The 27,345-nt window shown below is 42.3% G+C and overlaps 1 protein-coding gene across 4 annotated transcripts in view; it reads left to right on the top strand.

Annotated features, from left to right (window-relative positions):
- The window catches only part of LOC126272067 (endophilin-B1), a 243,036-nt gene that overhangs the window by 101,390 nt on the left and 114,301 nt on the right, over positions 1 to 27,345 (top strand). For 2 of the 4 annotated variants that reach the window (XM_049974606.1, XM_049974604.1), the window contains exons 6-7: positions 9,137 to 9,172; positions 15,194 to 15,384. In XM_049974606.1, coding sequence (XP_049830563.1) covers positions 9,137 to 9,172; positions 15,194 to 15,384 — 227 coding nt within the window. The remainder of the gene's footprint in view (positions 1 to 9,136; positions 9,173 to 15,193; positions 15,385 to 27,345) is intronic. The other 2 variants (XM_049974605.1, XM_049974608.1) reach the window with 1 other exon arrangement.

Raw genomic sequence — 27,345 nt, forward strand, 5'->3', positions numbered from 1 at the left:
TGGACACAGGCAGACAGTATATATAAAAAAAACATTAACTTTCCTTATTTGCGTGGTCGCACTACTTAAAAGTGATGATACTATTGGCTGACTACATCACACCCATGCTCTGAATATGTGTTGTCATTGACTAGTGAGAACACATAATGTGAAATACAGTTGGCTGACAAGTGTCGCAGTCTAGATTTCAGTGCTTCAGAAGATACTGTGCCATATTTGGTAGAATTTGTGCTTATACTTTAGTAATACATATATATGCAGTGTAAATGTTGCCACAAATCAGAGATCTTAACTAAACATGTTGCTTTTTGATGGGTTTCGTTTCCTAAAAGTGCCGGGAAGTTCTATGCCAGAGCATGGAACATTCATTATGCAAAGGATTGATAAGTTCTTTAGTTCTGTGAGAGACTATATTGCCATTTATCATGGAAAAAAGTAAATTTTCATATGGGAGAAAAAGTAAATTTTTAATCGTTAAATCCATGAATTGTTTCTTTTCTTTGTCTGCCTATACAACCTAGGGTTGGCACTGTTCGCAGCTCTTCGCAGATCCGGGAGAATGGCTTTCCATATGGCTTCTTTTTCTCATTGCTGTTGATGGACTTGCGGCCTTTGCCAGACCATTTGTCACCCCTGCTCTGTTTGTAGATGATATCTATATTTGGATTAGCTCCCACTCAGTGGCCTCTGCAAAATGACAGCTCCAGGGTGCCATCTGGCATGTGTCCACATGTGTCCTCGTACATGGTTTCAATTTTCTCTCCTTAAGTCCAAGATGCTGCAGTTCTGTCACCATACTATGATCCATCCTGATCAGGAGCTCTGCCTCGATGCCCAACACCTGACTGTGGTTCCGCAGTTCTGTTTCTTGGGTTCTCTTTTCTACAACAGGCTTATTTGGTTGCCCTGTATCAGTCGTGAGGTTTGGCTGTTTTCGTAAACTCAGTGTCCTTTGTTTCCTTGCCCACACCTCTTGGGACGCCGGTCGTTAGACCCATCTCTGCCTTTATCAGGCATTAATTCTGTCTTGGCCAGACTATGGCTGAAAAGTTTATGGATCAGCTACCTCTTCCATGCTGCTCGTGTTTGACCTGGTCCACCATCGTGGTATCCATTTAGTCACTCGTGCCTTTCGCACTAGCTCTGGTAATAGCCTTATGGTTGACGCTGGGATCCCTCTCTTTTCAATTAAGTGTTCCCATCACATGGTTTCTTGTGCCATCACTGTCTGCTCTTCGCCTTCTCAGCCCTCCTTTTCTATTCTTTTTGCAGCTTCGTGCTGTCACCGACCCGTGGTTGGGCTCCGCTTCACTTTGCTCGGCTGTGATTTCCATCTTCCCTCCTTGTCGTCTTGCTTATGTTGTCTCCCAACCATTGCCTCCTTAGTCAGTTCGTTGGCCCCAGATTTGGTTGGGTCTCTTCTAGGGTCTAAGGCCTCCATCGCTCCAATAGTGCTCTGTTGTTCATTCGGAATGCACTTACAGGAGTTTCAGGATGCCATTGTTTTTTAGACTGATGGCTCTAATCCACTGACCAAGTGGGAAATTCCTTCATGCCTTCTGTTGGCACAGAATACCATATCTTGCGTGCTATGTGTGGGATGTGGACTGCAGAATTGATGGCCATCTATCAAGTCCTATGCTTAATTAAGGATCCTACTTCGTGGGAGTTATATTATGTACAGACTCACTGAGTGGCGTTCAGGATATGACTTGGTTTCCATGCCACCCCATGTGTCTGCTGTATACGACCTTTTCTCCAGTCTTGGCGATGCAGTCTGTTCGGTTGATCTCCTTTGGGTTCCCAGCCTTGAAAGTGTCCCGGGTGATGAATTTGCTGTCTGTTTGGCGGGGTGTGGGGGGGTTGCCTTCCTCCTTCCCTTTTTGCTCAGTTTGCTCAGTCATGGGCCAACTCTCCTCGGGAGGTTACATCCCCCCCCCCAGTCTAAATACGTGGTGCTCTTCCCTCTGCCACTCCCATCTCGAATCCACTTTGTATCCGCCATACTATATTTCATTACTCTGCAATGAGCTCCCAGCCCTTGTAGTTGCAGAACCCTCCTCTTGCAATGATTCATATATTGCTAGCCTATCCCTGCCTTTTTGCCTTTCGCACAAAATTTGCTCTCTTATCTTCCTTGTCCTAGGTGGTAGCAGATGACCCTTGCTTGATTACGTCTATCCTCAGTTTTCTTCATGAAAGTGGTTTGTCCTCACAGGTTTAAGTCCTTGAATTTCCCTTGGGAATTGGAGTCCCTCAGTTAATGTTAGCCTTGCATCCACAGCGACAGGGTACTCCTTCCCCTTTTTCCACCTCTGTTTTGCATGGGTTTTTTGTGCCATTTGGTTTCCTCTTTTCATGTGTCTTCTTCCCCTGGTGTTGAGCCCATTGTCGTGATCATGGTATGCTATGGGGTTTGGAAAGGGTTGGGGTCAGTGGCAGTGCTTGTGCCTCGACACTCATAGTGATTCTGGAGTGCTTAAGTTCCTTTTACCTTTTTGTTTGCTCATTTTCCCTTCCCCTTTACTGGACCGTGTTGTTTGTGTTTAGAGCCTGGGACTGATGACCTCCCTGGTTGGTCCCCTCCTCCCCAGCAACCATCCATCATCTTGATGGCAATCATTACTGCTGCAGATGTAATTAAGAACTTTGTTAAAGTATATCTAGCTGATCTTGTAACAGCTTGTTGTTAGCTCCCTAAACATGCATGACACATGCAATGTCCTGAGTTGGGGCGTACAGCTCTTTTGTGGGTAAGTGTGTGGTGCATGTGGTCCACAAGCTATTGCAGCCGTTCTTCTCTTACTAGGCTGCTTTACCTTCCTCTTCTGTCTTCCTCCCTGTCCTTATTCCTTTCCCTTTGCACCTTCCTTTCTCTCTCTTGGTATTCTTATTTATGTCAGACCAGCTATCCTCTGATTTTGTTTCATCTTGCAGTTTTTGTTTGTTTGCTTCTCCTCCTCCTTCTCAGATTTTTGTTTTTGGAGTTTGACCTCCAGCTCTAAATTTGAAGTCTGTAGTGTGGGCCAGATCAGAAGAGCTCCCTCCTGAGTGTCATTGGCATGGGTTCCTCTCCTCCTCCTCCTCCTCCTCCTCCTCCTCCTCCTCTTTCTCTCCCTTTCCCTTTCTCCTCCATCCCTGCCCTAGCCCTTCCACCTCTTTGCTAGGTCACCACCTTGGTAGCCAGTCCTTGTGTTGGGGCTGTTGTGTATCCATTTGGCCTATCCCCCCTGACATCACAGGGATCATACTGCTGGTACCTGTGCTGTGAATGCCTTGTGAAAGCCTAGGAGTGGTTGTCTAACTTTTTGGGGTTGTTGAACTCCTGGCAATGACCATGATGCCAGGCCAGGCCAGGCTGTGTGGTACCAGGGTGGACGATTGGCACATGAAACATGTTGAACTGTCTGGCTGCTCTTCTGCCGCCACGTCTCTTCCTAGGAATAGTTTGTCTCAGTTGCTGTTTCTACCTTCCAGGCCTTCTTCCCTTTGGCTACCCCCAGGGAGGAGAGCCAGGCCTGCTGGCTTGGGAAAAACCCTTTCTGCAGTTCCTGGTCTGTACCAAGACTGACAGGCAGATTTCAGCCACCACCAAATCCCTTTCCCTTGTGGCACACATAAAGGACTAGTTCGATGAAGTTGAGTCCTTAAGCAAGGTGAGATCTGGCTCCCTCCTTATCTGCCGACCAGTCGGTCTCCCTTCATGCCTGCAACTGCTTAAGATACATCCCAGTATCACTCCTCACAAGTCTCTCAATATGACACAGGGTGTAATTTTCTATAGGGACCTTCTCCTCCAGTCCAGTGATGAGATTAGCGCTAATTTGGAACAAAGTGCCATTCATTTCATCTAGCATGTCCAGAAAGGCCCTAAGAACAATTGTGTAGACAGTGGTGCTTTCATCCTGATACTCTGCCCAAGAAGGTCACGGTGACAGTATACAGATGCATCAAACCATTTATTCCACCACCCACATGTTGCTTTTTTTGCCTCAAGTTCAGCCGCATGTCCTCTTGATGCGATGCTACTCTCATCTGTGGTGACTGTGGCCACCCTCTTCATGTGGGTAGCCCTTTCACCCCACTGCTTAACTGTGTAAACTGCTCTAGTCTACATTTTCCCCACTCACCAGTGTGTCCTGTGTATACAAAGGAAAAAAGAATCCAGGAAACAAATATCCTTGACCATCTCAGCTACTTTAAGGCCCAGAAGTAGTTTAGACAGATATGAATTTCTCGTTTACCTTCACCTTAGTTATGTCATCCTCTGCTCCCTCCTCCTCCTCACTCCCATCCAGCTTCTCCCCCCCCCCCCCCCCCATGACTCCATCCCTTCCCCTAATGGAACCACTCCTCCTCCACAAAAGACGAAGAAAAAGAAATCCTCTTCTCTGGCTCCTGCTAGGAGCAGTACTGCCTCTCCGGACACCCCTCCCCCAACATTCTCAGGATAGGAAGCCTGCAACCTCACAGTCAGAGTTAGGGACCCACACTCCCAAGGCCGCTCGCTTTCTGTCCAGTCTGGACATCGCTGCCATCTGTTGCCTTACTGGTAACACCACCTCCCTCCATCCGAGGGAGAAGCAGCAACACTAGTCCATGGGCAAGGCTTCACTGACATCACAGGGGGCTTCTCCCTCTCCTCCTCACTCCGAAGCAGATCCAGTTTTTATGGATGTCGCCCCATCCTAGTCGTTGGTAACCACTGACCTAGTGACATGACCTGCCCTTGGCTTCTTTACTTCTAATCTGGACTCTCGCTACACAATAATCCACCAGAAATGCAGCGGGTATTACAGTCACCTAATAGAAATACATCAACTTGTTTCCTTTTATCCTGTGTTCTGTCTTGCTCTTCAAAATATGCATTTCCATGATGACCACTCCCCAACATTTTGTGATTGTCAGGCATTCTGTTGCAACCATGCCAGCCCCGAGGTAGCATCAGGAGAGGTCTGCACTATGGTTTGCACTGGTGTCATCAGTGAGTGGACCCCCTTTGTATCAACCTGGAAGCAATAGCAGTAAAAGTGTGAACAACCCAGGCAATCACCATTTGCAATGTCTACCTCCATCCAGGTAGGCTACTTCTTTGTATTGAACTGCCTGCCTTAATACAGCAACTCTTGCCCTCCTATCTCCCCCTCAGCGACTCCAGTGCATGCCACCCCTGTGGGAGTGCCACTTTAACGAGTAGGGGTCTTCTAATTGACCAACTTACTACAGACTTTGATTTACCTCTTAGTGGTGGTTCTACCCACTTCAGTCCCGTTCAAGGCACTTTTTCTGCTGTCAGACTCAAGATCTTCTCCCAAGTTCTAGAGCTTCACTACATCTGCATCCACATCTACATCCATACTCCGCAAGCCACCTGACGGTGTGTGGCGGAGGGTACCCTGAGTACCTCTATCGGTTCTCCCTTCTATTCCAGTCTCGTATTGTACGTGGAAAGAAGGATTGTCGGTATGCTTCTGTGTGGGCTCTAATCTCTCTGATTTTATCCTCATGGTCTCTTCGCGAGATATACGTAGGAGGGAGCAATATACTGCTTGACTCTTCGGTGACGGTATGTTCTCGAAACTTTAACAAAAGCCCGTACCGAGCTACTGAGCGTCTCCCCTGCAGAGTCTTCCACTGGAGTTTATCTATCATCTCCGTAACACTTTCGCAATTACTAAATGATCCTGTAACGAAGCGCGCTGCTCTCCGTTGGATCTTCTCTATCTCTTCTATCAACCCTACCTGGTGCGGATCCCACACTGCTGAGCAGTATTCAAGCATTGGGCGAACAAGCGTACTGTAACCTACTTCCTTTGTTGTCGGATTGCATTTCCTTAGGATTCTTCCAATGAATCTCCGTCGGTAAAGCAGATGCCAGACTATCAACTTTATATGATCATTCCATTTTAAATCACTCCTAATGAGTCACCCCATGATGACCTTTATCGTAGTGACCACTTCCCAGTGATTTTATCGCTGTCCTGTCGCCACCAGGCAGACAGGCTCCCATGTTGGGCATTATAACCTCTCTGATTTCATTGATGTGGTCATGAAAGACTATAATATAAACTATAATTCATGCCACTAGCACTACTATCCCCCTACCTGCAGATTCCTCTCGTTCAGTGGTGCCATGGTGGACCAAGGCCATACACCAATGGGTAATACAGTGATTTAAATGACACCCTTCACATATCAACCCTCTTACTTTCAACATCTCTGTACTAAGGCTCACTACCTTATGAAGCAAAGTAAAAAGGAATGCTGGGAGCACTGTATTTCCTTGCTGGGGATGTATGCCTCTTCATCTCAGATTTGGTCCAAGCTTCATAGCCTTTGGGCCGCCAGTGACGGTAAACTGTACTGTGTCTCATCCGACAGGGTGCTGTGTGTACTTATCCATTGGTCCTTGCAGAACACCTTATGACACATTTTGCAACAGCATCAGTGTCATCTTCCTATCCTGCTACCTTTCTCCGGCAGAAATGACAAGTTGGAGAAAGCTCTGCTTCAGCCACCACCAAGCTGAAGCGTCGGCAACTTGCGCGTCGATGGGGATGAAATGATGATGATTAGGACAACACAACACACAGTCCCTGAGTGAAGAAAGTCTCCAAGCCAGCCGGGAATCGAACCCGGGCCCTTACGAGTGACAATCTGTCGCGCTGACCAGTCAGCTACTGGGGGCGGACTTTATTCTGGTGACCAACACCTAGACGTTGTAGCACAGCTTTCTTTTTGATAAAAATCTGACGTGCCTGCTCCATATTCACTGTCTGAAGACCATGTGCTTACCACATCTTGTTTTGTCCAGACTAAATTATGGTTATCAGGGTTATGGCTCAGGGCTCCTTCCACTCTGAAACTACTTGACCCTGATTGTCATTATGGATTGTCTCTGGCTATCAGTGTCCATAAAGCCTCCTTGCAGAAGTGGGTATTCCCCCTCTCCAAATATGCTGGAGCCAACTCCTAGTTTCTCATACAGTTGCCATTTGATGATTCCCAGACCATCCTGTGTACTCCATTCTCTTTGAAAATGAGGGATGTCTCACTCCTGATACCTGCCCTCTGTTTGGATTGCCAGTTCGAATGATTCTCACTCCCCCCCCCCCCACCGCCCCCCCCCCCCCCACCCTCCTGTCAGGATCTCCATCTCACTGGAATGTGCCCTCTGTATTTCCTCCTCCTCCCCCCCCCCCCCCCCCATTTCCTTTTGTGATTCCAGGTGCATATATCACACCAAATCCATCTCTGCCCAATAATGGAGTGACATCTGGTGTGCTAATGCCCTTAGTAGTAATCTCTGCACAATCAAGGAAACTACTGTAGTTTAGCACTGTTCCTTCCACTTCTCCCGGAGGGAGTCCACTGTCTTATGCTGTCTATGCAATGGTGATACTAGGCTCACCCATTGTTTTTCCTTGGGTACCACCACAATATGGCTGTGGAGCCAGACTGATGACATGCCACATATTGGTGGACTGTCCCCTTCTTTTGGCTCTTTGTGCTAAATATAGCCTTCCCAGTTCCTTTTCTTTAATGTTAGCAGGTGATCTGTGGATGGTTGAATAGTCTTCAGTTTCCTACGTGAAAGTAGTTATTTTCGGTCATGAGGTTTTGCTTTACTCCTGGAGGTGGGGCAGGGTGGTTGTAGTTGGAGCCTCTCTTCATGTTTTCTGGGTCTGGGACCCATGATCACTCCTCCTTCAAAGAGAGCTCTTTTATCCCTCAGTTTTTAGAGCTGCCCTATCCTTTTATTTGTTCTACTGTGTGTGTGTGTTTAGCTTCATCACTTTATAGTTTGACCGCCCACTTTTTGCGGACAGCTCTATCTTATGCATTTAACTTTTGAACCTTGGGACTGATGACCTCGTTGCTTAGTCCTGTAACCCCTCTCAATCAGTCAGTGTCCTGAGTTGAAAGGTTGCGAGACTTGACAAGGCAATAAATGTTTCCTGCTGCCTGCATGTCAAGCATATCGTGCAGATTCTGGTAGCATCAATCTTTTCCAGCAACCAATGCTCTGTTTTGCTGATAATTTCAGGATTAGATATCACTAGAGGACACTATCAAAATTTGTTACGCAACGTCTTAAAGAATAACTTTTGTTCCTCAATCACTTGGTGGACTGCATAACCGAATCAGCAGGTATATCAGCTGGTTCTCGGGAGTTGTTGTTACTGTCTGATGCACTTATTTTACAGAATCTTTCCACTTCACTTTTTCTTATTAATCAGACTTACCTGAAAAGTTGGTTAAAGCCTTTCTAAAATTATTCTGTGTTGACGACGACGACGACGACGACGACGACGACCTCTCTCTCTCTCTCTCTCTCTCTCTCTCTCTCTCTCTCTCTCTCTCTCTCTCTCTCTCTCTCTCTCTCTCTCTCTCTCTCTCTCTTTTGCTGCTGCTGCCCCCCCCCCCCCCTCACCACCACCACCACCACCACCACCACCACCACACACACCATATATATTCTCTCTACCTTTAGTCTGATTATAAGTTAAAAACTGTTTCTATCAATACCTCTCACGTAAATCTTTATCTGTAGAAGATAGTGTGACAAAGGCACATTTACTATTTATCCTCTTGAAGTATTTATTGTCTATGGAGAAGTTTAATAATCTTTGTCAGGGTAATTGTCAGAAATATATTGCACCAGAAACCTTGTGCAGGTTGACACCAGAGTTATGGTAGTTTTGTGGAGATAGACAAATAGCTTAGATGATTTTTACCACATGAAAGGAATTAGGAAATTTGGTATACCTCTAGTATGGATGAACAGTGTCCAAATGAATATAATGCAATACTTTGAGATGAAAAAAATTACATTGCATCTGTTCATCACCCCTGTGATGCAGTGTTAGTACTAATCTCTATTTGGATTTGTCATAATAAACTACTGAAGAATCTGAATTCACAGATCAGTAGAATATTGCTGTATTTTACGTGGAAAGTGGTTATAGTGTAGTCTGGTATGTGGCATCTTGTCTTCCTCCTTCCACCACCGTCTCCCTGCTCCTCACTTTTTCTTGCCTACATGCTCCTCTACCAAAATGTCTGTCTCGAAGTATAAATTTTGGATGTGTATTTGACATTTTTAATAATTGTATGTTTTTGCTGCTTTCAACAGAAGGAAGGGGTGAACCCCGAAGTATTGATAGAACAGGTAAAATATAGTTTACATTCTCAACCACTTCTGTTCCTCAGAGAATGAAACTGTTGTGAAAACTACATACCTGTAGTACCATTTGTCTTCACAGTAAGGATAATAAAAATATAGACAGCTTGTCTGTAGCATGATAAGCTAGAATAGTGTAGTCTTTCACTGTAGACATTGGAGAATGGTAAATTAAAAAATTGTTTCACACAAGTAGCATGCACCAGATTATACTGCATATTGCATGCTTTCCTTCCTGCAAGCTGAGCCAGGGAGACATAGTAATTGTGTGTGTGTGTGTGTGTGTGTGTGTTTGTGTTTGTGGGTGTTCCTTCCCCCCACATTTTGCGTGCATTTTCTCAATGATAAACATAGTGCAAGTTGAAAAGATGCAGTTATCAAGTGACAGAACTTAGTAATATAGTTTGAAGAAATAACTTTTCCAGTTCATATGTACATATGCTCCATTAGATTACAAGGTAAAAAGTTACTTTCAGTAGTGGAACATCACTGTTAAGTGGCTAAAATTGTTGCTTTCATTATTCCGCTATATTTCATTTAAAATAACTGTGTGATAGACACTTGTAGAAATCAAGTGGTAGACACTATCCACCAGCCAATTATAGTTCTCTGTTGAGTGCCACCTATTTGCTGTGTTGCCTGTTCTGTAAGTACATGCAAAGCATTGTCAAAAATGGCTGGTTGCATATCAGCTACATTGCACTTGCACAACCCCCTGCCTTTTACCTCTACCACCATTCCAATCTGTCGATCATAAATTTATGTTAGTTACAGGTATACTACTCAATGAGACAACTAAATATGCCAACTAGTTGCATGGTACCAGATGACTCAAGTGTTCTTTATCTCACATGTGGCAGAATACATGATGTCATCTCAACTTCAAATACATTGTAAACAGACAAGACTTATCACATTATCCTCTTTTCTCCTTAGCCCTTTTCACAATAGCAGGGTAGTGCTCGTGTTAACATTAATGTATAACAAAGAAGTTGAAGGTCTGTTCTTCCATTACTAGAAAGTGCAGTTCTAAAATAAAATTACCCAGTTCTGGTTTTTTAATGTTGTAGTAATGTTTCAGCTCCAACTAAAACTAGGAGTTTTACAGTGGCTATCCTGTTTCCCATGCTAGTTATCGTACCCTGTGGTAAAACTCTACATCTGTGTTCACCAAAGTTTGTGGGGGGACTTGATGAAGTTCTGTCCTCCACATAAAGTATTCAAATGAGACATTTGGTGAGCTTAGTGGCCTCTGATTAATAATGCCTGTTACACAAGCAGAAGCGTGAAAGGAATAAATACAGCAATGTTTACACTTTCCACCAACACATTAAGTATAAATCTGTTTTGAGATGAAATGTATCCATTTCTGTTCTATTGGTTTGTAAGCTCAAACAGTATTTTTTTAATTGTCCACAACACAGTCACAAATCATGCACTAGTTTTGTAATTTTGAAATTTGTGATGAATTGCCTCAACTGTGTTGTTGCTAACCTGGAGAGTGTACCTTGTCAAGCACTTATTGAACGACACATTACTCTTAGCTGCCTTGTACACAACTGCTCTCTCTTGGTTGTCTGTCAGCTTCAAGAAATGTTGTTTATAAATCATTTACTCCAATCATTGTAACGGTGGCACATCAAACAGGATGCAGTCAGCAACTCTGGACACAAAACTCAGTCATAGTGTTGTGATGACAAGATTATAATAATATCCAACATTATCAAAGTATATGATGAAGCATCCACAGCTTGTTCAGTACAAAACAGTTGACAATGCATGCCATGTGAATGATGTATCAGTACTGACATCTTTGAGACTTGTTGATTTATGCACTATGCTTAATTAAGTTAGTACTTCTATGCAAATTTTTATTAGTTAGTTAGTTATGTGTTTCATTTATCAGTAGCACGGAAAAACCATTATGATGTGCAACATGTCAAATGCACAAGAAATGTGCACAGGAAACAAGGTTTTTTTAATTTTTTTTTTCATCACAGCCTTGTACCTAAATATTTTTATTATCTATCCCATTCCCTTAAATGGCACAAAACGCATATATTAATCTCCAGATTTATTTACTCATATTCAAGTATTCATCTATGGTATAGGAGGAGTTGTCAAGGAGGTATGATTTAAATTTGTTTTGGAAACTATTACTACTGTCAGACATTTTATTTCATCTGCTAATTTATCAAAAAGTTTTATAGCATCATATTTTACCCCTTTCTGTGCCCAAGATAGATTAAGTAAAGGGTAGTGTAGGTCTTTCTTTTTTCTGGTTTTGTAATTGTGAATGTTGCTGTTGATTTCAAACTGGTCCATGTTATTGAGAAAAAATTTCATTACTGAGTAAATGTACTGTGAAGCAATTGTAATAATTCCTAACCTTTTAAACAGATGCCTACAAGATGTGCGACTATGAACCCCACACATTATTCTAACTAGGTCTACTTTCTTTTGAGCAGTGAATACCTTTTCCCTAAGTGTTGAGTTGCCCCAGAATATTATTTCATATGACATCAGAGAGTGGAAGTATGCAAAGTATGTTAGCTTACTAATTTCTACATCCTCAGAATGGGCAATTATTCTGACTGGAAAAGTTGCTAAACCTAGTCACTTTAGGAGATGCAAAATATGACTTTTCCAATTAAGATTCTCATATGTACTCTGGCTACTGACTTCTTTTGATGTGTTATGTTTATTGAAGGAATTATACTTTTTGCAGCAGAAAATTGGATGTACTGTGTGTTTTCAAAGTTCAGAGCAAGCCCATTCGCAGAAAACCAATTAATGACTTTTCCAAAGTCTTTATTTGTATCATTTTCTATTGGACTTTCTTTTAGTGGATTAATAATTATGCTTGTATCATCAGCAAACAGTGTCAGTTCAGCATATTGTTTCACATAAGAAGGGAGGTCATTCACATATCAAGAACAGGAGGGGACCCATGATTGAACCTTGTGGAACACCTAATGTAATTTCACCCCAGTTAGACAAAGTAGCAAACTCCTTTGAATCACTAGAGAGACTTTTTGCTTTCTGTTCTGTAGATATGACTTAAACAACTCATATGCTGTTCCATTTATACCATAGAATTGTAATTTCTGTAACATAATGTCATGGTTCGCACAATCAAATGCTTTGGATAAGTCACAGAATATTCCTACTGGTGACATTTTACTATTTAAAGACTCTATTATGTGGACAGTGAAATTGTATATTGCTTTTTCAGTGGGACATCATTTCTGAAATCCCAACTGTGATTTACTAAGTATCCCATTACTGTTGAGATGGCTAACCGCTCTTTAATACATTACTTTATCAAAAATTTTTGAAAATGCTGTAAACAAGGATACTGGCCGGTAAATGACATCTGTGGTTTCCCCCTTTTTGTAGAGAGGCCTGAAAATGGCATATTTTAACCTGTCTGGAAAAATATTCTGAGTCAGTGATGCATTACATATGTGACTCAAAACATCAGCTGTAATTGCTCCACATTGTTTTAATAACTTGTTAAACATGTCATCTACTCCAGCAGAACATTTGTTTTTCAAAGATTTAATCATTTTCCTTATTTCACAAGAGGTTGTTAGATGAAACTTAATCTGACTAAAATTTTTAAAAACTGACTTTTCGATGTACTGCCTGGCTGTTTCTTTTGAACTGTTCTCACCAATTTTTTCTCCTACACTTACGAAGTGATTGTTAAATAAATTGGCTAGCTGTGTACTGTTGGTTAAAATGGTTTCATTCTCTTTAACAGTAATACTACCTACTCCAGTGGTTACTTTTCCTGTCTCCCTTCTAACAACATTCCGTATTGATTTGATTTTATTGCTGGAGTTGTTAATTTCTTGTCTAACATACATATTTCTTGATTTCCTTACAATAATTTTTATAGTGGCAAACTACTTCTGGATCTTTACTACTTCTTGCTGTTTCATACAGTTTTCTTTTTCTTTCTGAAGAGACTTAAATACCTGTAATAATCCAAGGTTTCTTTGAAAATCATAGTATGAAGGCTTTCACGACCGGATGACATATCTTCTGGTAAACCTTCCGGGATGTAAGGTCGTGGTCCATGAAAAGCTTGTGGTGTTAGATTTAGTCATTTTCTTTGGAAAATAAGTTTTCAAAAATGATGTAAATTTATCAAGAAATATGCTGCATTTATCATTAGCATTTGGCTCGTTATACACATCTTCCAAGTTTACATTTCCTAAACTTTCTCTGAGGTAATCTGTAGATACCGGGTTGAGTGCCCTCACACTTTTACTTAATGGTTTCTGAAGTGTATGCCCTGTTAGGTTTTGTAAGTTAATCAGTTGTGCATCATGGTCAGATAATCCATTTACCACAGGGAAAGCATGTGTTTGTTCTACATCCTCTTGCTGTACAAATACATTATTTATTATAGTACTACTGTCCTGAGCTATACGTGTAGGGAAATTGGTCACTGATTCTGAGTTATATGTTGTTAACAACACTTCTTGTTCACTTTTCCTAACAGAATTGCTTAGAAAGTTAACACTGAAATCACCACAGATTAATAACTTTTTGTTTTTGTCTGACAGACAGCATAATAGGGAGTCAAACTTTTTTATGAATAGCTCCCAATCTCCTAGTGGAGACCTGTACACTGTTGCTAATATCAGCACAACATTATCTAGCTGAAGTTCATATGCAAAAACCTCAAAGTGCTGATCCACACAAAATTTGCTTCCTTCAACAGTTCTGTATTTATACCCTTGTTTTATGAAAATAGCAACTCCTCCTTTATCCATACCAGATCTAAAATTGTAAGATGCTAAATTGTACCCATTTATACTGACATTTTCCATCCCCACAGTTACATGGTGCTCAGGCAAAGTATATCAATCTCACTCTTATTTTTGATATCATCTAAACACATTATCAGCTCATCTACTTTATTTTTTATTCCCCTGATATTTTGGTGGAGTAAGTTGATACCACCCATAGCTTTATCCCTATTTGTTGTGCATGATGTTTCTTTTCTTGTATTTTCCTTGGTTGTTGTCTGTCTGGAATTTGGATTTAACCTAAAAAAAAACTGTCTGCCTGGTCCCAATAACCACAGGGATCACCCCTTGTGTGACTGTGGCCCCCCTTACAGTATCTGCTAATAGAGAAGCTAACTTACCTTTCCCCTACCTCTTAAGGGGCAGGCCATGTGTAGTGTCACCCGACCTACCAATAGCATCAGCTGGAGCGACACTCACTTGAGACTTTGCCAGTGTCTGGAGCATCCCGTTCAGCTCAGTGTTAATATGCCTTACAGCAGTGTTTACCCAGGTCTGATCATGGCGCTGAAAGACCTCCACAAACCCAACATTTGTGTGCCCAGTTTCTGCTTCTATTTTATCCAGGTCACTCCTAATACTATATCTTGGATTCATAGCCAGGCCCGGCCATCCTCATTTAGGTTTTCCATTATTTCCCTAAATTGCTCGGGGCAAATGCTGGGATGGTTCCTTTGAAAGGGCACGGCAGACTTCCTTCTCCATCCTTCCCAAATCCGATTAGTCTGATGCCCTTGCTGTCTGGTCTCCTTCCCTAAAACAACCCAACCCCCATAGCCAGGCTGATCTTCCTTCTCAAAGTCCTTGCACAACTGACCTAAGTTATTTATGGAGTAATCTGAGAAATTTTAATGTGGACATTGCTTGGTATAAACACAAGGACTTTGCAGTCTCAAGACTGTCACACTGTTGTACTTTTATGGATGCTCTTGCACCAGCATTCAATAAATGTGAATTTCCTTTACTTTAAACACTTATGATTACTTTCGCTGAAACATATTTCTCCAGTTTCTCATAGTATTTTTTGTGACATCCTGATTTAATTTATGCTGATTAAGTCCTATAAAGAAGGTATATTCACTGTTTATCATTTTTAACTATTGTTAATAACATAACGTACAGAAATTATTTGTGGCTTTGATGTTCCACTAAATATTTTGTTACAGTTTATTTTCCTTCTTTTTAGGCGGAGAAAGATTTAAGAGTAGCTCAGTCAGAATTTGATCGGCAGGCGGAGATAACGAAGTTGCTACTGGAAGGCATTAGCAGCTCCCACGCTAGCCACTTACGCTGCTTGCACGAATTTGTTGAGGCACAAGTCAGATACTATGACCAATGCCATCATATTATGCAGGAACTCCAACGTGATCTGTCAAGGTAAAGAATAATTTTTATATTTGCTTGAGAGAATATGTAATGTCATTTGTGTAACAGGCCTTTTAATAGAAGTGTACTCAAAATACACAGCCAGGAGACACATTTGATAACATAATCTGCTTACGACGGGGTCTGCAGCTTCAGTGAATTTTTAAAGATTTTATGATGGCTTCAGCTCAAATTTTCATTATTTAATGTATAATTGTACAATTTTGGCCTTGTGCCGTTGTCAGGTATATAAAACAAAAGCATTATACATTGGATGCATTAGTATCGCTTAAGGCTTTAACATAAGAACAAGTCCTATCTCAAGATACACAAGAAGGAATACAACTTAATTTATAGAGTGTATGCACATGTAGATAATAATTATTTTATAGAAATTCATTAACAAAGTCATGTGGGTCTTTGTTCTTAGGTATATTCAGTTATCATTCATCACTGGTGTTTGCATTACAGTCACACTTATTAATGAGTATATGCGTTCCACAGTTCTATAAAGCTTTGTCATAGAACTGATGAAAAGTTGTCTAGGAAATTTCCATTTCACAGGTCTGTCTGTTCATAGATGTATGTAAATTTCAGTTTCTTCCATTACACCCCTAACTTTACCGTTGTGTAGCTTATGTCGTGATTAGTAACATTAGTCATTGCATGGTTGGTGTCATTTGCATGTACAACAAAGGTGGATGGGCTATTGTCGCCTATTGTATTGTGTTCTCTGCCATGTGTTAACTTTACTTTCAATTAGTCCAATGTAAAATTTTGAGCATTCTTCAGTCAATTTTGTATTCTTCTGGTGATAAAATAGGCTCTGATTTCTGTGGCATCCCTCAGTAATTGTTGTTCCTGTAGATCATTTTTAATTTTGTGTTCTTGAAGCAGAGTAATTTTGTTGAAAACAGTGCCTAAATATGGCCATACATAAACTCTGTTTTTCTGATGTTCACTTGTGTCTGATTAAACTTGTTTCATCTAAAACATTGAGGAATCTTTAATTGGTTTTCTTTTTGAATAATGGGATAACTATTATTTATAGCCAGCTTTCAAACAATATCTTGTTCTGTCTAATTTTTTTCTTCTTTAGTGGTAAGTTGACCAGTATATGTATCATATGAGTGAAATATGCAAGTTTGTGGGCTCACTGGCAGCATGGTTTGCTGTGGATGAACACATCTATTATTGGTGTGTTCAGATCTCGTGTTTGAAATTTTTTTTAATTTGAAAAGTTGATGCTTTTATTTCTCACTTTTCCACTGTTCAAATCTTCTTCTTGTCTCGAAGAATTTGCAGCTACTTTTCATGCTATGTTTATTTTCATTCAGTGTATTTAGATCTCTTTTTGCATGAGTATTTTAAAAAATTTTATGTCCTAACTGAATGTTTCAAACTAGATCACTGAACATTTATCAGTTGACAATAAAATATGATTGTTTGTAATGCTGATGGGACATTAGCAAGTTATAAATGAGAAGGAAGAACTTTTTTCAACAATTTCACCTGCAGAGCTGAAAATTCTTTTTACTACAGATATGTTGATGACATTATAACCCTATTTGATGATACAACAGAAAAGAGGGACGTCGCGCATTTGCAATTCATTACCTTACATCATCACTCCCACAGAAATGAATGTACTAAATAAAGGTCTCAGATTTAACATACATCCCCATGTAACAAATAGTATGATGAAAATAGTCTTTGCAAAAACTACAGTGGTGCTCAAAATGGTGAAAACCATGGTGATGTCATACATCACGTTAATTACAAACTTGAACATAATTCAATCAATGTAAAACCAGATAAAACAAATATATTGGTGATTTTATCACAAATATTATGGTAGTAAAGGCTGAAATTTTTCAGGTAGACTGCTATTAAAAGTATTGACCAGGACACAACCACCAAATTTAATGTGCAGTTAAAGAAGCGCTAGAAGAATGTCACTTATCACAGAAAAGACGTAAGAGATTCCATAATAATGAATCCAACACCACCCTGATTGTATGCCCAGCCAAAGATAAATAAACTATACATTTTAATTGTTACTATGATTAATAGTCCAGCACATGCAGTTAGTAAAAAAACTCAATAAGGATTATTACACATCTAAGAGAGAATACATTGCAAAAAGTTCTTAAGCTATTGTCAATAAATTTAAACATATGGAAATATCAGTAAATGGAACATTCTTATCACTTGATATCTCTAACGTATATACAAACATTCCAGTAACAGGGACCATACAAATTGTTAAGAACAACCTTCTTAGATGTAAGAAAATCACTCTGAAGCCAAAGTTAGATATAAATCCCACAATTAATCACTGCTTAAAATTCTCAGTCCAGAACAGAATTTATCTCAAAGAAGATGGGAATTGTGTTCATGCCTACCACATACATGTATATTAGCTGATATTCTCATTAACACACTCGAGGAGCCAAAAAAATTCTTGATTACTATGGGTATTTAGACTACATATTAATCATATTCAATGGCAAAAGAGAAAAGAGGAGTGACTTGCCTTCACAATTCAACAGCTTACATCATAAAATTAAATTCAACATGGAAAAAGAGAGAAATAGGAGCATCAACTTTTCAGATTTAAAAATTTCAAGTGAGAAATCTGAACACAGTTGATATTTTTCATAAACCAACAATAAAAGACATAATTATCCACAACCAATCATGCCACCTTGCAGCACACAAACTTGAATATTTTCGTTCTGACAAGCAGAAGAAGAAAATTGAAAGAACCAGATATTCCTAGATTAGAATAGTACTTGTTCCATAGATCATGAATACTACACTTCGTAATGATGTGGAACGTGTCAGGTAATTAAAAGGAGTCTATACAAAATATTACATGACACACAATAATAATTTTTTTTTTTTTTTTTTTTTTTTTTTTTTTGGGGGGGGGGGGGGGGAAATTACCCACTTACTATATCCAAAAATTCATCTGATGAGTAGGAGAAGTTGCCATTCAGAAATTCTTTTAATTTCCTTTTAAATGCTATATGGCTATATGTCAGACATTTGATGCTATTAGGTAAATCACCAAAGACTTTTCTGGCAGCATAATTTACCCTCTTCTGAGCCAGAGTTAGATTTAGCCTTGAGTAGTGGTGATCATCCTTTCTCCTGGTGTTGTAGCCATGTACACTGTTATTACATTTGAGTTCGTTGAGATTGTTAATAACAAATTTCAAAAGTATATATTCCAAGCGGGAAAGGGCCGGTAGACAGGCACAATAAAATAACACACACACACACAAAATTTCTAGCTTTAGCAACCGACGGTTGCTTCTTCAGGAAAGAGGGAAGGAGAGGGAAAGACAAAAGGAAGTGGGTTTTAAGGGAGAGGGTAAGGAGTCATTCCAATCCCGGGAGCGGAAAGACTTACTGTAGGGGGAAAAAAAGGATGAAGCTGGCTAAGGTGACGAGGAAAGAGGTTTTAGGTAGGGTGGCAGGTGATCGGTGTGAAAGGAAGTGCTCCATTGCAGCGAGGCCCTGGACGTGCGGGATATTTGTGTATAGGGAAGTGGCATCAATGGTTACAAGGATGGTTTCTGGGGGTAACAGACTGAGTAAGGATTCCAGCCATTCGAGAAAGTGGTTGGTGTCTTTGAAGGAGGATGGGAGACTGCATGTAATGGGTTGAAGGTGTTGATCTGCGTAGGCAGAGATACGGGTCGGGATGTTTGGGTTTGTGAATTTTAAGAAGTAGGTAGAAGGTAGGAGTGCGAGGTGTCGGTGGGGTCAGGAGTTCGACAGAGTCAGGTGAAAGGTTTTGTAGGGGGCCTAAGGTTCTGAGGATTCCTTGAAGCTCCATCTGGACATCAGGAATGGGATTACTTTGGCAAACTTTGTATGTAGAATTGTCTGAAAGCTGACGCAGTCCCTCAGCCACATACTCCCGACGTTCAAGTACCACGGTCGTGGAACCCTTGTCAGCCGGAAGAATGATGATGGATCGGTCAGCTTTCAGATCACGGATAGCCTGGGCTTCGGCTATGGTGGTGTTGGGAGTAGGATTAAGGTTTTTCAAGAAAGATTGAGAGGCAAGGCTGGAAGTGAGAAATTTCTGGAAGGTTTGGAGAGGGTGATTTTGAGGAAGAGGAGGTGGGTCCCGCTGTGATGGAGGACGGAACTGTTCCAGGCAGGGTTCAATTTGGATAGTGTCTTGGGGAGTTGGATCATTAGGAGTGGGATCAGGATTATTTTTCTTCATGGCAAAGTGATATTTCCAGCAGAGACTATGAGTGTAGGACAGTAAATCTTTGACAAGGGCAGTTTGGTTGAACCTGGGAGTGGGGCTGAAGGTGAGGCCTTTGGATAGGACAAAGGTTTCAGATTGGGAGAGAGGTTTGGAGGAAAGGTTAACTACTGAATTGGGGTGTTGTGGTTCCAGATTGTGTTGACCAGAATTTTGAGGTGTTGGGGGAGTGGAGCTGGAAGTGGGAGATTGAGTAGATGGGAGAGACTGGGTCTGTGTGCAATGATAGGAGTTTGATGTTTGTTGGAAAGGTTGTGGAGGGTGAGTGACTTGCCTTTCCCGAGGTGGGAAACCAGGAGATAGGATAGTTTTTTGAGGTGGAGGGTGGCATGCTGTTCTAATTTGCAGTTGGCCTGTAGGAGGATGCTATGAACAGCCAGTGTGGATGTGGGAGAGGAAAGATAGAGGACTTCGATTTGGGATAGGAGTTGATGGGTGTGTTCATTGGCCGAGTCGATGTATAGGTGAAGGATTAGGCTGGTGAGGGCTATGGATTGTGCAGTTTGGAACTGTATAAGGACTGATGGAAAGAAGGATTGCAACCAGAGATGGGAACTCCAAGTGTGAGGCCTTTGGGGGTAATGCCAAATGTCAGACAAGCCTGAGTAAATAAAATATGCGAGCGTAATCTGGCTAGGGTGAAGGCATGTTTGCGGAGGGAATGTAAATAAAACTTAATGGGGCCGTTGTAGGGATGTTGTGAGGTTGACATGGTATTAGAAGGTGGAAAGGGTAATATGAGGTTAAAGTGAAAATAAATAGAAATATATATAGGGAGAGAGAAAGTTGTGAAAAACAGTCGAAAAAGTGGTGGTTTGAGATGAGCTATGTTGATCCTGTGCTGAACTTAGGTTGGTGAACAACAACGGGTGCAAAGGTTAGGTAGTTGTGTTGTCTCCAAAACACGTTAAAGGGTGGGGAAATTCAGGAAAATTTCGAAAAAATACGTGTAAATGTATTCAAAGGACTGGTGATGTACTGGCAGGTTATGAAAATGAGGCTAACAATTGTTTGATGAAGAAATAATAACATTTAAACCTGTGGGGAAGCTGCTAAAAAATGATCGGTTATATGGGAAAAACGGGAATGGAAATAAAACGAAAGTTGTTGGAAATAGCTGAGATGGTTGTTTGTGGGTGAAAGGAACTGAAGCTGTGAAATAGTGTTCACGAGTTTACACGAAATGTTTGTAAACTTGGGACAGTGGATTTTATAGCAGCGGTAATGTGGAAAGCGTTAAAAATTTTTAGGTTATAGTTTGGAAGTAAATTACGTATTATTGAGTATAATTAGGCAGGATAAAATGTATGGTAGATTACTGAAAAAGGGAAGATGAATACAAAGTGAAACTACTTGTACAAACAAAAAGAGAAAGTAAGATGATAGAAAAGAGTTCGAAATGCAACAGAGACAATAACAAACGTAATTGTTGGGTTCAAATTAATAATGTAAATAAAATAGAAAGAAACTTCCACATGGGAAAAATATATTAAAAACAAAGATTCCTAGACTTACCAAGCGGGAAAGCGCCGGTATAAAACTTGATACATAACCATAAGGCTTTGTCACTTCTGTTAAACAAGCTGTAGCAAAATCACTTTAAGCCCGTTGTGTGGGCCTCGTCGTGTGACTAGAGACTGCGGACCGCGAGGGCTTCGCGGTCTGCCTCACAGAGGGTGGCGCGCATGCACGAGACGTATAGAATCAAACTCTTATTATGCACGCGTCAGATAACATTTTTGCTATGAATTAATTTTATACTTTACTTTTGTAAGTTAATTGCAGTATCCAGCATGACTATGTTTTACATTCTGCTACAGAGCCTTATAAACTAACCAACAATTCTCATATGAACATCTGTAGGAAAGGTTCCATTATTACAGAAACTGTAATGGTCACATGCATTATGAATTATTGTAAACCTAATATGGGCTGGAAGCCTTCGAAGTATGCCCTATTTTTTAGATACAGTTGATCGTTCAGTAAATTGCCTCTATCTGTAATTAGGTGTGCATAAATTTGTAGTTCCTTAAGCTTGTTGAGTCTATAGCCCTTAACTTCATGATGATGTAGCTCTGTCACCTAAAGGTTTAGGTGTATGAGCCATTTGCACCAGATGTTCCGCAAAGGCTGACCCCCATGTTTCTACGCCCTTTATTGGAAGATGTTCTTTAAACCTTACTGCTATAGCTCTGCCTGTTTGACCTATGTAATAACATGGGCAATCATCACACACAATCTTATATATGCCTGATTTCCCTGACTTATCACAGTCTTTCTCAAGGGTATGAACCAAATTTCGCTTTAAACTATTACTCGTCAAGAAGGAAATTTTAAAACCTGAATTTTTCAACAGGCGCCCTATCTTGTAGGAGACATTACCTATACAAGGAACCGACAACCATTTCTGGTCTGATCTTGGGTTTGAGTATTTGTGTTTAGTAAAGTCGTTATCTTTTTTCGCATTTTCTTATGTTATACTTGCCTCACTTTCTTTGGATCAAGCCATTATTCTGTGCAGTACTCTCGAGAATTTGTAATTCTTTTTCGAGGATGACATCTGACAACGGGATAGAAATCGCCCGATGGATACTAGAATAGAAAAATGCCATTTTATGCGCTTGGGGGTGGATTTAATTGCCCGGGATGATGATGTCTGAATAAGTTGCCTTCCGTTGTTCAAAATTATGTAAAGCAGAATACTGTGGAAATGCAACCAGTCTACAAAGGAGTTTGCTTACAAATCACTCACACACTCATGGGACCAGTCCTTGAATATTGCTCAAGTATGTGGGACCCATACCAAATAGGACTAATAGAAGATATTGAATGTATACAGAGAAGGGCAGCACGAATTTTCACAGGTTTGTTTAATCCATGGGTGAGTGACAGAGAGGTACTAAAGGAACTGAACTCCAAGACCTTTGAAGGTTGGCATAAACTATCCCAAGAAAGTCTATTAACAAAGTTTCAAGAACCAGCGTTAGATGATTACTCAAGAAATATACTGCAATCCCCTATGTATTGCTAACATAGTGATCATGAGAATAAGATTCGAATAATTTCTACAAGCATAGGGACATTCAATTAATCATTCTTCCCATGCTCCATGTGTGAATTGAACAGGAAGAAACTCTAATAACTGGGATAGTGGGATGTACCCTCTGCCATGCACCTCACAGTGGTTTGCAGAGTATAGATGTAGATGTAGAAATACCTTCTGTTGGCCAAACATTGCCTCAGTAAGACTACTGCTGAGCAGTGCCTGTTCTGTGCGATATAGCCATAGTTGTGACAGGCTCTCGGATGTTCATGTTTGACAAACTGTTTTCTGGCACATTCTATAATTCATCCTACTGCCCATAGATTGAAAGCCCCCTGCTGGTCCATGGGTTAGAATAGGCCTGAGGTATTCCTGGCTGTCATAAGAGGTGACTAAAAGGAGTCTCTCACATTTCGGCCTTCATGTGATAGTCCGCTGTAGGGTTTGACCTCCATTTTTCAAAATTTTCCCAAAGAGCAAGCTAATTGGGAAAGGGCATCTTACATGGTGCATCATGTCTATTGTACATTGAGATTTGTAGCCCACTTCCTCGTCATCGCATTGCAATCCCACTCATTTTCCATCACTTGCACGAGGGCACCTTCCTGGATGTGTGTTCCACCATGCACAATGCAGTGTCACTTTCTTTTGCCGCCAAGGTCCTCATATCCAGCATGGTAGCCAGTATGTTGTGGTGGGGCCGCCATGTACCCTGTTGGTTGTAGCCCCCTGACAAAACAGGGATTGCTCTGCTAATGCCTGCACCATTAACTCCTCACGTATGCCAAGGAGTAGATGCCTGTTACCCTGGGGCTTCGGGACTCCCGGCAATGTCCGTCCTGCCAAGTGGCCTCTGTTGCGGCTGCGTGGTGCCTGTGGGGAGGGCTCCTCATCGGAGTGGGTGGCATCAGGGAGGACGACACACCATGAAGCATAGTATGTCATCTCTTGCTGGTGGTCTGCCACCAGCAGTCCCTAAGCGGGCGAAGTCGAACTTTAATGCTAAGAAATATGACCCCTAAGTTGTTCCCTCCCCGGCCACACCATAGGAGGAATGCCAGGCTATGGATGGAAGTGAAGCTTATTTGCCTCGGTACCTCGTATGCAAGAGAGTTGATGGGGAACCTTTCATGTCCATGAAGCCTCATTTTTTGTGGAGCATTTGGAGGACAAGTTTGGGGAGGTGGAGGGCTTGTCCAAAATGCACTCTGGGTCAGTTTTGATAAAAAAACAGCATCCTCTGCCCAGTCACGGGCATTACTCGCTTGTGGCAATTTGGGTGATGTTTCTGTTACCATCACGCCCCATAAGAGCTTAAATATGGTCCAAGGTATTATATTCCACAGGGACCTTCTTCTGCAGTCTGATGACGAGCTGCGCACCAATTCAGAGCGACAAGGTGTTTATTTCATCAGGCACGTCCATCGGGGTCTGAGGGATAACCAGGTTGCCGCGGGTGCCTCCATCTTGGCCTTCGAGGGTGACGCATTGCCCGAGGTCAAGGTGACAGTCTACCGCTGTGAGGTCAAGCCATATATACCTCCCTCAATGTGGTGCTTTAAGTGCTGGAAGTTCGGTCATATGTCTTCCTGCTGTACTTCCAGCCCCACCTGTCGAGATTGTGGACGTCCATTGCATCCCAATACTCCATGTTCCCTGCCTCCCATCTGTGTCAACTGCAGAGAGCATCATTCACCTTGCTTACCAGACTGCAGGATTTTACAGAAAGAGAGGAAAATCATGGATTATAATAAGACCGTGGACTGACTGACGTACACTGAGGTTAAGAGGAAATTCGAGCACGTACATCCTGTGGCTATGACCTTGTTATAGCCGCCACTACGAGAACAGTTATCACCCAATCAGTTCCTTGAATTCCTGTTGCCTCTCAGAACCAAGCGACCACCCCTGCCCCCTTATGGTGGGTTGGAGGGGGGGGGGGGGGGGGCGGCACTTCCCTCCATGTTGCTCCAACACCACCTACTTTGAGAGCAGCGCCCTCCCCATGTCTGAGCCTGAGAAGTGTAAGTCTTCTTTGCCTCCTCTCACTAGGAAGGGGTTCCTTGGGTCACTCTCATCCCAGCTTTCTACTAGATAACACCTGCCAGTGGCTGAAGAGCCCAAAAGCAGCTGGTGGTAGGGCTTCACGCTCATCCTCAGTCCTGGAAACTGATTCAGTGAATTACTTCCAGTGAGGGAAACACAAGGAACAGCGCAAGAAATCGAAAAAGAAGGTCCCCAAGAACAAGGAACTTGTGGTGGCAACCACACCATCGATACCTACAAGCTCTGCATCTGAGGATGGGGTGGAGATTCTGGCATCTGCTGAGGACCTGGATCCTCAGACACAATGGGTACAGACTGCTCAGGCAAAAAGTCAGTGGCAGCAGGTGACCCTGAGGCGTAAACTGCCTCATTGAATGTCCCATGCCTTCCCAGTCTCACAATGATGTTATCCTCTAGTGGAATTGCAGCAGTTTTTTTCCACCGCCTGGCTGATCTACGGCAACTGTTACGCTTTACACCTGCTTCCTGCATTGCCCTCCAGGAAACCTGGTTAACAGCAATGTGGACCCCTGTCCTCCATACCTGTAAGGGATATTACAGGGACCGTAGTGACTATAATAGTGTGTCAGGTGGAGTTTGTATTTATGTCCTAAACTCAGTCTGTAATGAAACTCTGTCCCTTCAAACCCCTCTTGAAGCTGTCGCTGTCAGAATACAGATGACCCAGGAAATAACCGTCTGCAGACAGATGGTGCAGTACCCCTGAACATATTAACTGCACTGATAGATCAACTCACTAAACCTTTCCTACTTTTGGGAGATTTTAATGCCCATAACCCCTTGTGGGGTGACACCATGCTTACTGGCCAAGGCAGAGATGTCAAAACTTCACTGTCTCAGTTCAGCCTCTGCCTCTTAAATACTGGTGCCACCACACATTCCAGTGTGGCTCGAGGTAGTTACTCGGCCACTGATTTATCAATTTGCAGCCCAGGACTTCTCCCATCTATCCACTGGAGAGTACATGACAACCTGTGTGATAATGACCACTTCCCCATCTTCCTGTCACTGCCCCAGCATCGGGCCCATGGATGCCTGCTAGATGGGCTTTAAACAAGGCGGACTGGGAAACTTTTACCTCTGATGTCACAGTTGACTCTTCCAAATGGTTACATAGATGTGATGGTTGAACAGGTGACTACCACAATCATTTCTGCAGCAGAAAACAGATCCCTCTCTCTTTAGGGTGCCCCCGGTGAAAGACAGTCCCTTGATGGTCGCTGAGGCTATTATAGAGTGTCGGCGAGCTCTACAGCGACATAAGTGGCACCGTTCTCTAGAGCATCTGATACCCTTTAAGCGGCTCCGTGCCTGTGCATGTCATCTTAAAAAATTATGGAAGCAGGAGTGTTGGGAGAGATACGTCTCGACCATCGTATGCCATACGTCACCTTCCCAAGTCTGTACGAAGATCGGACATTTTTGGGTACCAGACCCCAACAGGTGTCCTTGGCGTTACCGTCAACGGCGTGCTATGTACTGACACAAATGCGATTGCTGAGCACTTTGCTTGAGCCTCTGTATCTGAAAACTACCCCCCCCCCCCCCCCCCCCCCAGCCTTTCGCACCATCAAACGGCTTATGGGAAGGAACGTCCTCTCGTTCACTATATGCCACAGTGAACCCTATAACGCCCCATTTACAGAGTGGGAGCTCCTCAGCGCACTTGCACATTGTGCCGAAACAGCTCCTGGGCAGGACTGGATCCACAGTCTGACGATGAAACATCTCTCATCTGATTAGAAGTGCCGTCTCCTCTTCATCTTCAACCGAATGTGGTGCGATGACTTGTTTCCATCACAATGGCGGGAGAGCACCATCACCCAGTAAAAACCCACTTGATGTGGATAGATAACGGCCAATCAGACTCACTAACGTTCTTTGTGAGCTGCTGGTATATAGGGTGTGTCGGCGGTTGGGTAGGGGCCTGGAGTCACGTGGCCTATTGGTTCCATGTCAGGGTAGCGTCTCTCAGGGGCGCTCTACCACTGATAATCTTTTGTCCCTCGAGTCTGCCATTCAAACACATTTGAACAGCCTTTTCCAGGTGCCAACACCTTGTTGCTGTCGTTTTTGATCTACACAAAGTGTATGACACCACCTGGTGACATCATATCCTTGCTACCTTATACGGGTGGGGTCTCCGATGTCCGCTCCAGAATTTCATCCAGAATTTCCTGTCACTCTGTACTTTCCATGTCCAAGTTGGTGCCTCCCATAGTTAATCCCATATCCAGGAGAATGGGGCCCCGTGGGATTCTGTATTGAGTGTATCACTGTTTTTAGTGGCCATTCATGGTCTACTTCTGCATTTCGTACTGCTCCACCAGTACTGGTGTTGCTTAGCAGTGTCTACAGGGAGCCATCCTCAAGGCGCAGTCGTGGACTCTCGCCCACGGATTCCAGTTTTTGGCCATTAAGTCGTGTTTCATGCACTTCTGTCGGTGTCGTACCGATCATCCAGAACCAGAACTTTACCTTCATGACAAACCACTCACTGTAGTGGAGACATATTGGTTCTTGGGACCAGTTTTCGATGGCTACCTCACCTTCGTCAGCTTAAGCGGAAGTG

The sequence above is a fragment of the Schistocerca gregaria genome, chromosome 5 (genome assembly GCF_023897955.1).
Source record: "Schistocerca gregaria isolate iqSchGreg1 chromosome 5, iqSchGreg1.2, whole genome shotgun sequence".
Lineage (NCBI taxonomy): Eukaryota > Metazoa > Arthropoda > Insecta > Orthoptera > Acrididae > Schistocerca > Schistocerca gregaria.